The sequence below is a fragment of the Carassius gibelio genome, chromosome A22 (genome assembly GCF_023724105.1).
Source record: "Carassius gibelio isolate Cgi1373 ecotype wild population from Czech Republic chromosome A22, carGib1.2-hapl.c, whole genome shotgun sequence".
NCBI lineage: Eukaryota > Metazoa > Chordata > Actinopteri > Cypriniformes > Cyprinidae > Carassius > Carassius gibelio.
In genome coordinates, this window is record NC_068392.1 from 4,313,327 (window position 1) to 4,326,802 (window position 13,476).

At 36.8% G+C, this 13,476-nt stretch overlaps 1 protein-coding gene across 2 annotated transcripts in view; it reads left to right on the plus strand.

Annotated features, from left to right (window-relative positions):
- LOC127942868 (SLAM family member 9) overlaps positions 1 to 13,476 on the plus strand; it is a 129,400-nt gene that overhangs the window by 46,411 nt on the left and 69,513 nt on the right. Inside the window, exons 1-2 of one of the 2 annotated variants that reach the window (XM_052538873.1) lie at positions 7,028 to 7,171; positions 12,786 to 13,103. In XM_052538873.1, coding sequence (XP_052394833.1) covers positions 7,123 to 7,171; positions 12,786 to 13,103 — 367 coding nt within the window. In that variant the 5' untranslated portion in view covers positions 7,028 to 7,122. Of the gene's footprint in view, positions 1 to 7,027; positions 7,172 to 12,785; positions 13,104 to 13,476 lie in introns of those variants that run through there. The other variant, XM_052538872.1, reaches the window with a different exon arrangement.

The following is a 13,476-nucleotide window of genomic DNA, read 5'->3' on the forward strand; positions in this document are numbered from 1 at the left end:
TGCTGGATCCGGGTGACTGCAGTGATCCTCTGATCTGGATACAGACTGGGTCTGGTGGCTACGGTGACCTCGGAACAAGAGAGAAACAGACTAATATTAGCGTAGATGCCATTCTTCTAATGATGTAGCAAGTACATAGGGTGTTATGTGAAGTGTTTCCGGTTCCGGTTTGCCTAATTAATGCAGCCTAAAAATGCTTTAACAGATTTGGATATTAAAAGCATATTAGTATGTTATGTGTATGCCAGGTTAAAGAGATGGGTCTTTAATCTAGATTTAAACTGCAAGAGTGTGTCTGCCTCCCGAACAATGTTAGGTAGGTTATGCCAGAGTTTAGGTGCCAAATAGGAAAAGGATCTGCTGCCGCAGTTGACTTTGATATTCTAGGTATTATCAAATTGCCTGAGTTTTGAAAACGTAGCGGACGTAGAGGAGTATAATGAAAAAGGAGCTCATTCAAATACTGATGTGCTAAACCATTCAGGGCTTTATAAGTAATAAGCAATATTTTAAAATCTATACAATGTTTGATAGGGAGCCAATGCAGCGATGACAGGACCGGACTAATATGGTCATACTTCCTGGTTCTAGTAAAAACTCTTGCTGCTGCATTTTGGACTAGCTGTACAACCACCCAATAAAGCATTACAATAATCTAACCTTGAAGTCATAAATACATGGATTAACATTTCTGCATTTGACATTGAGAGCATAGGCCGTAATTTAGATGTATTTTTGAGATGGAAAAATGCAGTTTTACAAATGCTAGAAATGTGGCTTTCTAATGAAAGATTGCGATCAAATAGCACACCTAGGTTCCTAACTGATGACGAAGAATTGACAGAGCAACCATCAAGTCTTAGACAGTGTTATAGGTTATTACAAGCAGAGTTTTTAGGTTCTATAATTAACACCTCTGTTTTTTCTGAATTTAGCAGTAAGAAATTACCTGCATCCAATTTTTTTTATCGACTATGCATTCCATTATTTTTTCAAATTGGTGTGTTTCACCGGGCCACGAGGAAATATAGAGCTGAGTATCATCAGCATAACAGTGAAAGCTAACACCATGTTCCCTGATGATATCTCCCAAGGGTAACATATAAAGCGTGAAGAGTAGCGGCCCTAATACTGAGCCTTGAGGTACTCCATACTGCACTTGTGATCGATATGATACATCTTCATTCACTGCTACGAACTGATGGCGGTCATTTAAGTACAATTTAAACCATGCTAATGCACTTCTACTGATGCCAACAAAGTGTTCAAGTCTATGCAAAAGAATGCTGTGGTCAGTTGTGTCAAACGCAGCACTGAGATCCAATAAAACTAATAGAGAGATACACCCACGATCAGATGATAAGAGCAGATTTGTAACTCTAAGGAGAGCAGTCTCAGTACTATGATACGGTCTAAATCCTGACTGGAAATCCTCACATATACCATTTTTCTCTAAGAAGGAATATAATTGTGAGGATACCACCTTTTCTAGTATCTTGGACAGAAAAGGGAGATTCGAGATTGGTCTATAATTAACAATTTCTTTGGGGTCAAGTTGTGTTTTTTTTATGAGAAGGTTTTGGGGACATATCCTAATGACAATGAGGAATTAATAATAGTCAGAAGAGGACCTATGACTTCTGGAAGCACCTCCTTTAGGAGCTTAGATGATATAGGGTCTAACATACATGTTGTTGGTTGAGATGATTTAACAAGTTTATACAATTCTTCCTCTCCTATAGTAGAGAATGAGTGGAACTGTTCCTCAGGGGGTCTATAGTGCACTGTCTGATGTGATACTGTAGCTGACGGCTGAATGGTTGCAATTTTATCTGTAATAGTATCGATTTTAGAAGTAAAGTAGTTCATAAAGTCATTACTGCTGTGGTGTTGAGAAATGTCAACACTTGTTGAGGCTTTATTTTTCGTTAATTTAGCCACTGTATTGAATACATATCTGGGGTTATGTTTGTTTTCTTCTAAAAGAGAAGAAAAGTAATCAGATCTAGCAGTTTTTAATGCTTTTCTGTAGGATAGGTTACTTTCCCACCAAGCAATACGAAATACCTCTAGTTTTGTTTTCCTCCAGCTGCGCTCCATTTTTCGGGCTGCTCTCTTTAGGGTGTGAGTATGCTCATTATACCATGGTGTCAAACTGTTTTCCTTAACCTTCCTTAAGCGTAAAGGAGCAACTGTATTTAAAGTGCTAGAAAAGAGCCATAGTTTCTGTTACATCATCAAGTTGTTCTGAGGTTTTGGATATGCTAAGGAATTTGGATACATCAGGAAGATAACTTAAAAAAACTTAAAAACAAACTTTCATGTTTGTTAGTCAAAGCAAATTTATCCAGGTCTAAAAATATTTATGATACATATGGGTGATTTAGCAATAAAACCATGTCAATCATTTAGCTAAATATTAGCCTGTACAGGAAAGATAGAGTAGCTAAATGTCAGCTATGGGGCAAAGTGAGCCAAATGTTGTGGGGTAAATTGAGTAAGCATTTTAACTTACCCCACCATAAGGCACTGTTGTTAAGTTAAATCTCTGAATTATAAACTGAGGTTTTAATGTGATATTACTGGTTTAGTTTATCATACATATTGTTTGTAGCTTATTTGATAGGGACAGTGTACACGTGTACACCAAATCCTTCTCTGATAAGAACCAGAAAATGCTTTTCACCTTATAATCAGATATATTTTTCCAGCTGTAGTCACACATGGCCAACAAACTCTTTTTAGTCTATTTTAAGGAAGGCTACAACTTTGGTGTTCAACATATTTTTTTCAGAAATGCAAACAATTAAATACGGAAATGTAAACCTAATTTGGTTGGGTTTATGTTGTTAAAGTTAACTTTATGAAAAGAAATATGACTGTTTGTAAGAGGAAATTATTAAATTCGTTTTTATATTGTTAATTTTTTTAAATCAGATTTGGTCAGATGGTAATTTTACACCCAGATGGTGCATCTGACTCAACTCGAGTCAACTTACCCCAAACCCAGAGCAAACTGAGCCATGGGAACACTTTGATGTCATTCACCGATCGGTTTGTGCAGCACCGCTTCAAAACCAACGCGACTATGGCCAATGGTTCAATGTGCCAAATGGTTCACCAAATTCATTCAAAACGTGGATTAAGAAATTAAATGCCATTGTGGGTTGCTCGGAGATGAACAGTTCTGATTTGTCTTTATATTTTGGTTGGCAAAATTGAGCAAAACGGACAACATTTTGTCTAAAATAACACAATATTAACTTCTTAATGAACTTTTGTTTAAGATTAGTATCACATTTTTTTGTGATATTGCCCTTAGCCCACAGCTCGCATTCTATTTCTTAACTATGTGATGTAAATATGAGATAAAAATTCTAATGGGCGTTTGGCGTTTAGTTGGTCTCTGAGTGTTTTGTGCATTCATATTCACAGGTGAATGTTTGACGAGCTGTGATACTGAAGCTTAACCTGTTAACTGTTGATGAGAAGATTCTTTGTAATGTTTTAGAAGAATGACTTCTGTGTAAAATGTTTTATTTTGGTAAGTCCCGTCTCTTGCTCCTTTAGTAGTATCGAACCTGAGTGTCCTTGAGTAGCACCTGAGGGTGCACGGTATTTTCCTGGGTGCAAGTCCTATGGTGGCATAGTTGTCTCTCCACTATTTCTGTTGCACGACCCCATGTTGCTACATTCTAGCATAGTCGGAAGGGTCTACATTTGATATAAAGCAGATACGTGACTCCATTTATTTCTTTATTTTATTGTTTTGTGATGTTAATTGGTGTTTGTTCAACTTTGAAACAACAGCTAGCGCATTAGTGTATTGTTTGTACTTTCCTCTCCATCTTTTCCATTTTTGACTCTCACTTTGGAGGATGAGATGCAGTAATTGCGAGACCTGGTGGCCCAGCTTAAGGCTGATAATGAATGCCTGCGTTAAGAATGATCTGAGGTTCAGGCAAGTTCTAGTGTCATGCCCCCCGAACTTAATGATGGGGGGCAGGGTTAAACACGGGCACAAGGTCTTCTTGAAGGTATCCTTGAGTACCAGCTAGCATCATGAAGTTTACTCCTGCTATCGTTAAGGTAGCTTATGGAAAGGTTTGTTTTAGTTGCCAGTGTGGGGTGGTGTAAATTCTACACCAAATTGTCACCAATTGTAACCAATAGTGATTTCCACCCCCCTTAGGGTTTGGAGTTAATGAGTTAATAAATTAATTCCACTCTGTGTCTTGTTTTGTGGGCCGTAAAGTTCCAGGGATTATTATGTCCGGTGTCTTTCCCCTGGGATGGATGTGTGTGTGTATGTGTGTGTGTTTGTGTGTGTCCAAAGCTTACTGTTGTTTGAGAATGAGGTGTGGTCTGAGAGTGCTAGCTGTTTCTTAACCCTGTACCTATGACAGTTTCTCACACTGGCTTCATCTATGGCTGTTTTTGTACTCTGTCTGATTCTATGGTTTCATTCTCCTGTGCACACAGCTGACTGTGTGGCCATCACGGTGCTGAGCAGTAGTATCGAACCTGTGTTTCCTTGAAAAGCACCTGAGGGTGTGTGGTATTTCCCTGGGTGCAAGTCCTAGGGTGGCGTAGTCATCGATCCTTCTGTTGCGCGACGCAATGTTGGAACATTTATTAAATTATTAAAAAAAAAAAATTTTTGTAGGTCCCAGTAAATGACAGAAAAAGGTTGTTGTTGGTCCTGATACCAGAAAGATAAAGATAAAAGCATGTATCCCATTAGAGGATTCCAATGAGAAGCAGTACAACCCCTTTACCCTATGAACTCACAATTGTGTTCACTTAGTTTTGCCTTTGAGAATCATTACAAACGACCTGGATTAGGGTAGTGTTACACAAGAGGCCGAACCCAAAAATAAACATTTACTAAGGCAATACATACATAAATTAAGCAAAACAACATTAAAGTAGTAAAGAAAAGACTAATGAATACACAAAACTTGTGCTGCTGGGAAGGTCTCAAGTGACAAGCACAGTGAGAAAGGAAGATCTTTTTTTCAGTCCATCCGTCACATGTACAGAGTCTCTGTACCTGCAAGGCTTGTAAGAGCGGGAGTGAATGTACGATGCTTTCTTTCAACCTCAATACCATGCGTTAAACCACAAACCCCTAAACTGCACCCCCGGTGCCACTGCAAAAATAGCTGCCCACTGCTCCGGGTGTGTGTGTGTGTGTGTGTTCACTACTGCTGTGTGTGTGCACACCAGGATGGGTTTATCGCATCATACTTGGCTACACGTCATGTCACTTTCACTTTCAAAAATAAAAAGCATACAAAATTGCATGTGGAAATAGCTAATCTAATGTGTGTGTGGACGAGCGTTGATCTGATCATCACTCAATAGGGATTGTTTCCAATTGTTGTCCAAATCATAAGAAAAAAAAGTGGACAAGAAAAACTTTAAGATAGAAAGTCATATATAAAGAAAGAAATAACATTATTGGTAGTGCAGTCTTAATTCAGTACATTAAATCTTTATTATCAATACAGCTAATGATACTTTACGTTTTGTTTTGTTTTTTAAGTTAAAATGCATGATCTTATCCCGGTTTATTGCACCATTCATGGGTTTCTCTCCCCAGAAGAGTAAACACTGAGCCACTCAAGCACCATCATAACATTGAAAGCGTTTCTAAAATCTATCAATCTCTTCAAAGCGAATGTAGAATTGAGATGAAAAAGACAATGGATGCTTTACTACATCATCATCCTGTACCCGTTCAGAAAGCCACACAAACCAGTTCATAGTGTTTACTTTGACGTGTGCAGTGTAGACAGACTCAAACAGTCGTGGCACCTACTTTTAACCATTGAGACAACCGTTCACAAGCTACTTTAAAAGCTGTGTTTGAGTTGGGGGAAGTGCAGTGTGCATAATTTGTGGAACTAAATGAACCTTGGAAATGATTTACCAGATGATTTAGTCTACCTGGTATCTGAGATGCCAACTGAAGCAGGAAAAAGGAAGAACAGAAAGATAGGATCTAAAACAGAGAGAGGTGCTTCAGTGGACAGTGACACGACTGATTCGAAGAAGAAATGGACAGCCATCTGTGTGGAAAGTTGTATGTGTCTGGACCAAGCATTTGCGTACATATGCTGTTACTTATATAGTCATATTTGTGTTGTGTTGTTGTAATCTGTTGTATGTACCAAGTTGATGTCAAAGCACTAGGAGTGATCAAAGCTGACTGTGTCAATGCTTTGTGTAAGTCTCGGCCAAAAAGCCTTGCTTGAACACACCATAAAGACTAGGACGACTGTCAACAAGCATGTGCTTTCTCAGCATGCATGTAAGGAAATAGCTATCTATATCAGCGGGTATCAAAAGTCTAGTTTCCTCATTCAGAAGCAAACCAAAACTAGGACTGCAGATATACAAACCATAACCATTTTGAATAGCAATCATGCTGACCACATTCTTTATTCTGTTGGCTTATGTTATGTAAATATTCTGAATGCTCATGAAAGATTATGTAAAATTAGAACAGCTTTCTGTCTGTGCAGTCCTGATTAATTCACTCACTTCCATCACTTTCATGTTTATTCTTGTACACTGAATTGTCTATTAAACAACTCGAAACTAAATGTGAGCCCGTGGAACACAGCGCAAAAACCAGCTCAAAAGGTGCTCTCAGATGGCCCAGCCCTATATATATCTTAATGGATTTAAAGGCATTTTAATGTTTTATTAAAAGATAACACAACACAACACAACTGCTTCCAGTAGCAGTCAAGAAAAGGTCTGGTGAATTATTTAGCAAAGTGTTAAGCTGTCAATCTGTCTGTTATTATTGATGCATGATAGGTTAAAAAAAGTCTTATTTAAACTTTGTGATTTTATAGTTCTTGATGTATTCAGTATTTTGTATACAACTGTAAATCTGTTTTGTGAAGGCACCAACTGTAAGGTTCAATAAAAGCAGGACAGGAAGAAGCCCCTTCACCTATAAACTAAACCCTCATGCGATGAACATATCTTCAGCTCTAAACAAAAGCAACCACAGCAGGTTTCAGTTTGACTGAGAAGAAATCGTGCAGTGTGTAAGATGATTGGCATTGACTTTTTTTCAGACTTTTCACCGAACAACTGAAGAAAATGTTTCACGTGTTTGTTTTGTTCTGTTTGTGCTGGTGCCGTCTAATCGGTAAGTTCTAAATATATATAAATATATCTTTTTTGGCTTGATATCAGTAACATTCTTTAAAGATGTTAAAAGTCATGGAAAATGATTGAAATTTCTAATAAATGTAGCTTCAACCAGTGGAGACTCAGAGAGCGAATCCTCCATCAAGCCACTTTAAATCTCAGGCCAGGCCTGGGTCTATGATTGCAAGACTGGGGTGCATTTCAAAAACGTAGCATTTACCTTGCAGAAATAAGAGTTGATGCGATTCATATGTTTTGGACTCAAATTGTTTATGTTTACTCATATGTTTTGAGTTCAAATAAAATGCATCTAAAGAATTTAACATTTTTTATTTATTATGTGTCTTAAGTATGAAAAAAACGACAGAACTGTTTACGGTAGCACAAGTACATTACATATGTGTACAGTTATGTGTACAGTTAATGTTAAAGAATCTGCAACCTTTAATACTAAATAAAAGAGGGATCATAAATATTTTGTTTGATTCAGTACTTTAAAAGAAGCTAGTTCACAACAGATGTCTACATATAGACCACAAGACAAAATAACTGAAGTTAAACATAAAACCCAGATCATATGATCATAAACCTTTGATTTAGGACTGCAACTAACATTTATTTTGACAGTCTATTAGTTGGCCGAGTATTTCTTCTAATTGTATTTCTTCATTTTATTGACAAGAACACCATATTCCACATCCTGCCCAATGCTGTCCTCAAAACAAATGTGCAAACTGAAATGTTTTAAATATGAACATGTATCCTATTTTGAAGGGTTTAAGGATCTTCAAATGCAAACTGTTTGTGTGTGTGTGTTTGTTTTGCCAGTAATTTTCCATTGCTATGTCTTAAGGTATAAAATCACTTGTTGGATTTGTGTTCATTAGATGAAGTCTGAGCACTGAAACATTCGCAACTATGATTATTTAATAAATTCTGCTACTGTCTTATCATCTTCACTTCGGCTTCTTCTTCTGCTCTTCACTGCTTTTTTTCTCAGTCAACCCCAACTCTCAGTGTATCATGTTGGCTTCTTGAGCATCTGTGAATGTTTGTACCTTCTGTAATAGTTATGTGTAATACATGATTCAGGGCAGAACTAAACACAAAAACACAACATGCAATTTACAATGAACATATCAATTTATCAAAAAAATGTATATGCATGTGTATATCTCAGCAAAAAAAAAAAAAAAAAAAAAAAAAAAAAAAAAAAATTCCAGCAGATTTCCTATTTCTTAATTATTTGTAAATGTTTGTATGAACATAAGAATATTCTATAACTGAGACATAAACAAAATAAATTTCACAGACAACTGATGAACATAGATGGAATAGAGTCTCTGAACAGAGCGAGGGTCAATATCAAAGCAAGTAGTCAGTATGTGTGTCCAACAGCTGCTTTAAAGGGGACATTGGACTAGGGGTCAACCAATTATCGGCACCGATATTCATCTTTTTTATGGTTATTGGTATCAGTCATTTTCAAAACCAATTTGCTGATAAAATAAGTATTTAAAGAGTTTTTGTCGGAGCCTGTGTTATTATTAATATTGATATTAATTTGATGGGTATACAGTATTTGTTGCAATAGTAAAAAAAAAAAAAAAAAAAAAAAAAACATTATACGGGTCAAAATGATTGATTTTTCTTTCATGCCAAAAATCATTAGGATAATTTTGTAGTGTCAGCTTTGTGAACATATGATGATTAGGTATCTAGTCAGAAAGAATCATGAGCAGAAACCTTTTTAGTTTGGGTATGTCATATCTGTCTTCATGCCGAAAAATGGGGGGGGGGGGGGGGGCGACTAGTAAGGGGTTAAGTAAAGATCATGTTCCATTAAGAAATGTTGTCAATTTCCTACTCTAATTATTTTTAAATAATTAAAAACTAAATTTTTGATTAATAAAATGCATTGCTAAGAACTTCATTTGGACAGCTAGATATTTTTTCAGTAATTATTTTTTTTTGCACCCTCAGATTTCAGATTTTCAAATAGTTGTATCTCTGCCAAATATTGTCCGATCCTAATAAACCATACGTCAACGGTAAGCTTGTTTAATTATGTATAAATCCCAGTTATGAAAAATTGACCCTAATGAATGGTTTTGTGGTCCAGGGTCACATATATTGTGATTCAAAATATTGGTTATCAGTCAAATTGATCTGTAATAATCGGTATCGGTATCGGTCTACCACGCAATCAGATGCTCATTTTATTGGTATGATTTGATTGGTCTTCATGAAATGTCTCTCTATAAACAAAGATGATATGAGTTATCATCATATTTATCATTGCTGTAAAATAGATTGAAGTGACTCCATATTGAAACTATCTTATAAGAACCACGCGCCAGTGCTGATGACAGCGATGCTTCTGAATGTTTCTGTGTGTGTGCAGTGCAATCTCCAATCCCTCTGTGTGTCCAAGTGGAGTGTACATCAATGAAAGAAGTGCACTGCATATAGATTTACTTAGTAACAAAACCAAGCCTGACCTGAACCTGACCGTTGGGCTCGGGTCAGGTAGCAGACCTCTAGCTGTGTACAAAACTGTTGGGCAGGCGGTCTACAGCCATATAAAGAGACTCTGTAAATGGCTTGGTGGTGGTCTTATTCAAAGAGGTAGCTATCTACATAGAAACCAGCTGCAAATTGCAGCAGCCCACCGAATGATTCAGACTCAGATAACCCATAACGAACTGGCTGCGTTTTTTTCTTTTCAGTTTTTCTGAGCTGGCAGACATGCCAGAAACATAACTAAATGTAACATTCATCCGATGTCCCCTTTAAGTACAACAGTGATTTTCATCATCATGGACTGAGAATGATTTGCCAGCTCTTACTGTGAGATGTTCCTCCACTCTTCCACCTAGTAACTTGCAAGTTCTCAAACACATTTGGGGTACATGCTGTATGGATGATCAGCTGTCATTTTGATGTATCAGGTGTCTTACATTACAGATGCTGCAATTTATTGCTCTGGTCACATCTGTGGTCCTCATGCCTCCCTCCAGCAGAATATGGCATGTTGATGCAGCTGATCAGAGACCCATCTTCTGGTGTTTTTGCAGAGTCAGTAGAAAGGTCTCTTTAACCCCTTACTAGTAACCCCCCTTTTTTGGCATGGAGACCGAAATTACATACCCAAAATAAAAAGGTTTCTGCTCATGATTCTTTCTGACTAGATACATATTCAACATATGTTCACAAAGCTGACACTTTAAAGTTTACTGTTCAGGAATCAGAATCACTCAGGACTGTTATGATAATAGAGATATATAAGCTCAAACATAAAAACAAAAATAAAAATATTAAAAACATATGTTTTAAATGTATTTAAAAAAATTTTGATGTAGGAAATGAGTTTGAAAACACAGTGTAGCTAAGGCCACAAGTCTTCCAAGACTTCATAAAAAATTTCATAATCGAATCTGTAAAACTGTGAATTTTATGAAATATTTTCTAAGGCCATGTCATGTGTGTTTTTAGAGAAAGCTAATCAGATTGATTTATGGCCCTTGTCATCTCTGTAAGATCTCACATGTAAACACTGATGTGTGTTTTATATGTGTGTTTGGCTGTGAAAACTGCCCGTTTCATGATTGTATTGTTCTCACCAAACGAGTCTTTCACACCTCCGCCAGGTATGACACATTATCCGCATTATTCTTTTATCATTATTCTTTTGTTTTTATTCCACCTTTATTAGCCTTGATTGTGGTTTTTCAGGCTTTACAAAGCAACAAAGCAGCGATCTCACTTCAGTCTCTCTTTGCATTTAGCCCTTATTTATCAAAAGTCTTACTATAAAAATACAACAAAACATTTTCTTACGACCTTACGTGAATTATTGAGACAAAAATGCATTATGAAGAAGAAAAGCACCTGCTATTAGTAGCATTGGTGCTAACGTTAGCATCAAGCTACATCTGACAATTTATGAAATTATTAGTACACTTTTACTTAAAACTCACTTTAAACCCCGATCGAGTGTTTATAATAACTTCCTTTAGCGATCAGGGGTGGAATTTGGTCGTTTACTGTTGTAAAAATATGTTATTTGTAGCCTTTTTCATCGCTGCACAAGTTAGCATTTCCGATGTACATTTTCGATTTTTTTTATAAAAACGCCCCAGATCTCAAGAAATTCTCATACCAAGCTTTACTATCGTAATCGCGGGTTTATTATTCGGATATTTTGTGTGTACAGAGGTGTTTCAGTGTTGTTTTGGCCAGATAACTACCAGGAAGTGTGCAGGAAGCATGTGACACGATGGGGCGGCGTCCAGATATGAAACTCTAAGATTGACGTTTGAAAGACCCAATCAGAGTCTGAGTCACACACCGCACGAGCTGTGACTACTGCACGCACACACAGATCGCTGGGAGAGGCTGTTAATCATCTGATCGCGTAAATCCGTGGAAAATGAATAGAAATGACGATTCTGTCTGAAGAAATATGAAGTAAACATCAGTAAATATATCCATATATCTCCGCAGATATGCATCTTTTGTCTATAAATCCTTATTGACGCTGTTCAATGAGTCTGTGTGAACACAAATAAACCGCTCTTGACGTGATTGAATATGAGTGAGTTGTGAATTTCTATTCAAAATGTGGCATAATACGGATTTATTATTTTGCACTCCTGACATAAATCACTAAATATCTGTCACTGCAACAATGTTTTATCAAAATATTGGTCAAATATCGAAGCTTGAGTCTTTAAACTTTCCATTGATGCACAGTTTGTCCAGATCAAGTGAGAGAGTGATGTTTAATGTGCTGTGAAAGTGAAACAATAATAAACTGGGGCCGTCAGCGATGTTTGCACGCAAAGGGGTTAATGTCCAAAGTTGGAACTGTGGCCGTATTTGTCTAATAGCTGAAAACAACATATATTTTCAGTTGTGGAATAATGGTTAGAGAGTTGGGTTTTGTAACCTGAATGTCGCAGGTTTGAGTCTCGGGCTGGCAGGAGTTGTAGGTGGAGGTAGTGAATGAACAGCGCTCTCTTCCACCCTCAATACTCATGACTGAAGAGCTCTTGAGCGAGGCACTGAACCCTCAGTTGCTCCCCGGGCGCTGGATCTAAAGCTGCACACTGCTCCGGGTGTGTGTTCACTTCTCACTTCTCTCTCTGTGTGTGTGTGTGTGTGTGTTCATGGTGTGTTCACTTCTCACTGCTGTGTGTGCGTGTGTGCACTTGGATGGGTTAAATGCAGAGCACCAATTCAGAGTATGGGTTACCATACTTGGCAATTGTCACGACTTTCACTTTCACTTTTTCATATTTCAGCCTTATTTGGATTTTACCAAATTATCTTCAAAATACAATGGTCATTACTATTATTTTTATTATTATTTTAATTTTTTTTTTTTTTTTTTTTTTTTTTTTTTTTTTAAAGGTTTTCTTTTGATTTATTTCCATGATTGTTCATGGTCTGGAAGTCATCAGTCCCTCACACTGTTTATTCCATCTAGGGTCACAAATTTTACAATTAATTTATGTTCTGAATGTTTTTCAATTTACAATTAGTCACAAACGGCAGCTGATTTCAGGATTTGTAAATCATCAGAAGCCTAAAATCTCTTTTTTCATCAGGTGTGTTTGGTGATTCAGTGTCAGTGATGGAGGGAGATTCTGTTACTCTACACACTGGTCTTACTGAAATACGTGAAGATGAAGACATACTGTGGAAATTTGGAGCTAACAAGTCTCAAATAGCTAAAATCAAGAAAAAGAAGCAAATCTTCTTCACATATAATGATACTGATGAGAGATTCAGAGACAGACTGAAGCTGGACGATCAAACTGGATCTCTGACCATCACAAACATCTCAACTGAACACTCTGGAGATTATGAACTAGAGATAAGTGGAGCGAAAAAATCATCAAAAACATTCAGTGTTTCTGTCTATGGTGAGTAGAGATCATTTGATCTGACCTTCACATGTTCTTGTTTTATTTAAGGAGTATTCAGTACAAGTTGAGCTCCATCAACAGCATTTGTGGTTTAATGTTGATTATAAAGAATATTAAAATGCAAATATTTCCTTTCAGTTATTTAAAGAAAACTCAAGTTTATGGTGATATTAATTATTCCTTACACTTGAGTTTTATTTCAGCTGTAAACTGTTTAAATCATTTTATAGCAACTTTAGGGTTTAAGGAATTACAGTGTCATGGAAACAAAGTTCTAAAATTAGATCAAATGTTTTAGTGGTTACAGACACTAAATTCATGTTAACACTCATGTTGTTTGCTCATTCTGTCTTTTCCATTGTATCTGCAT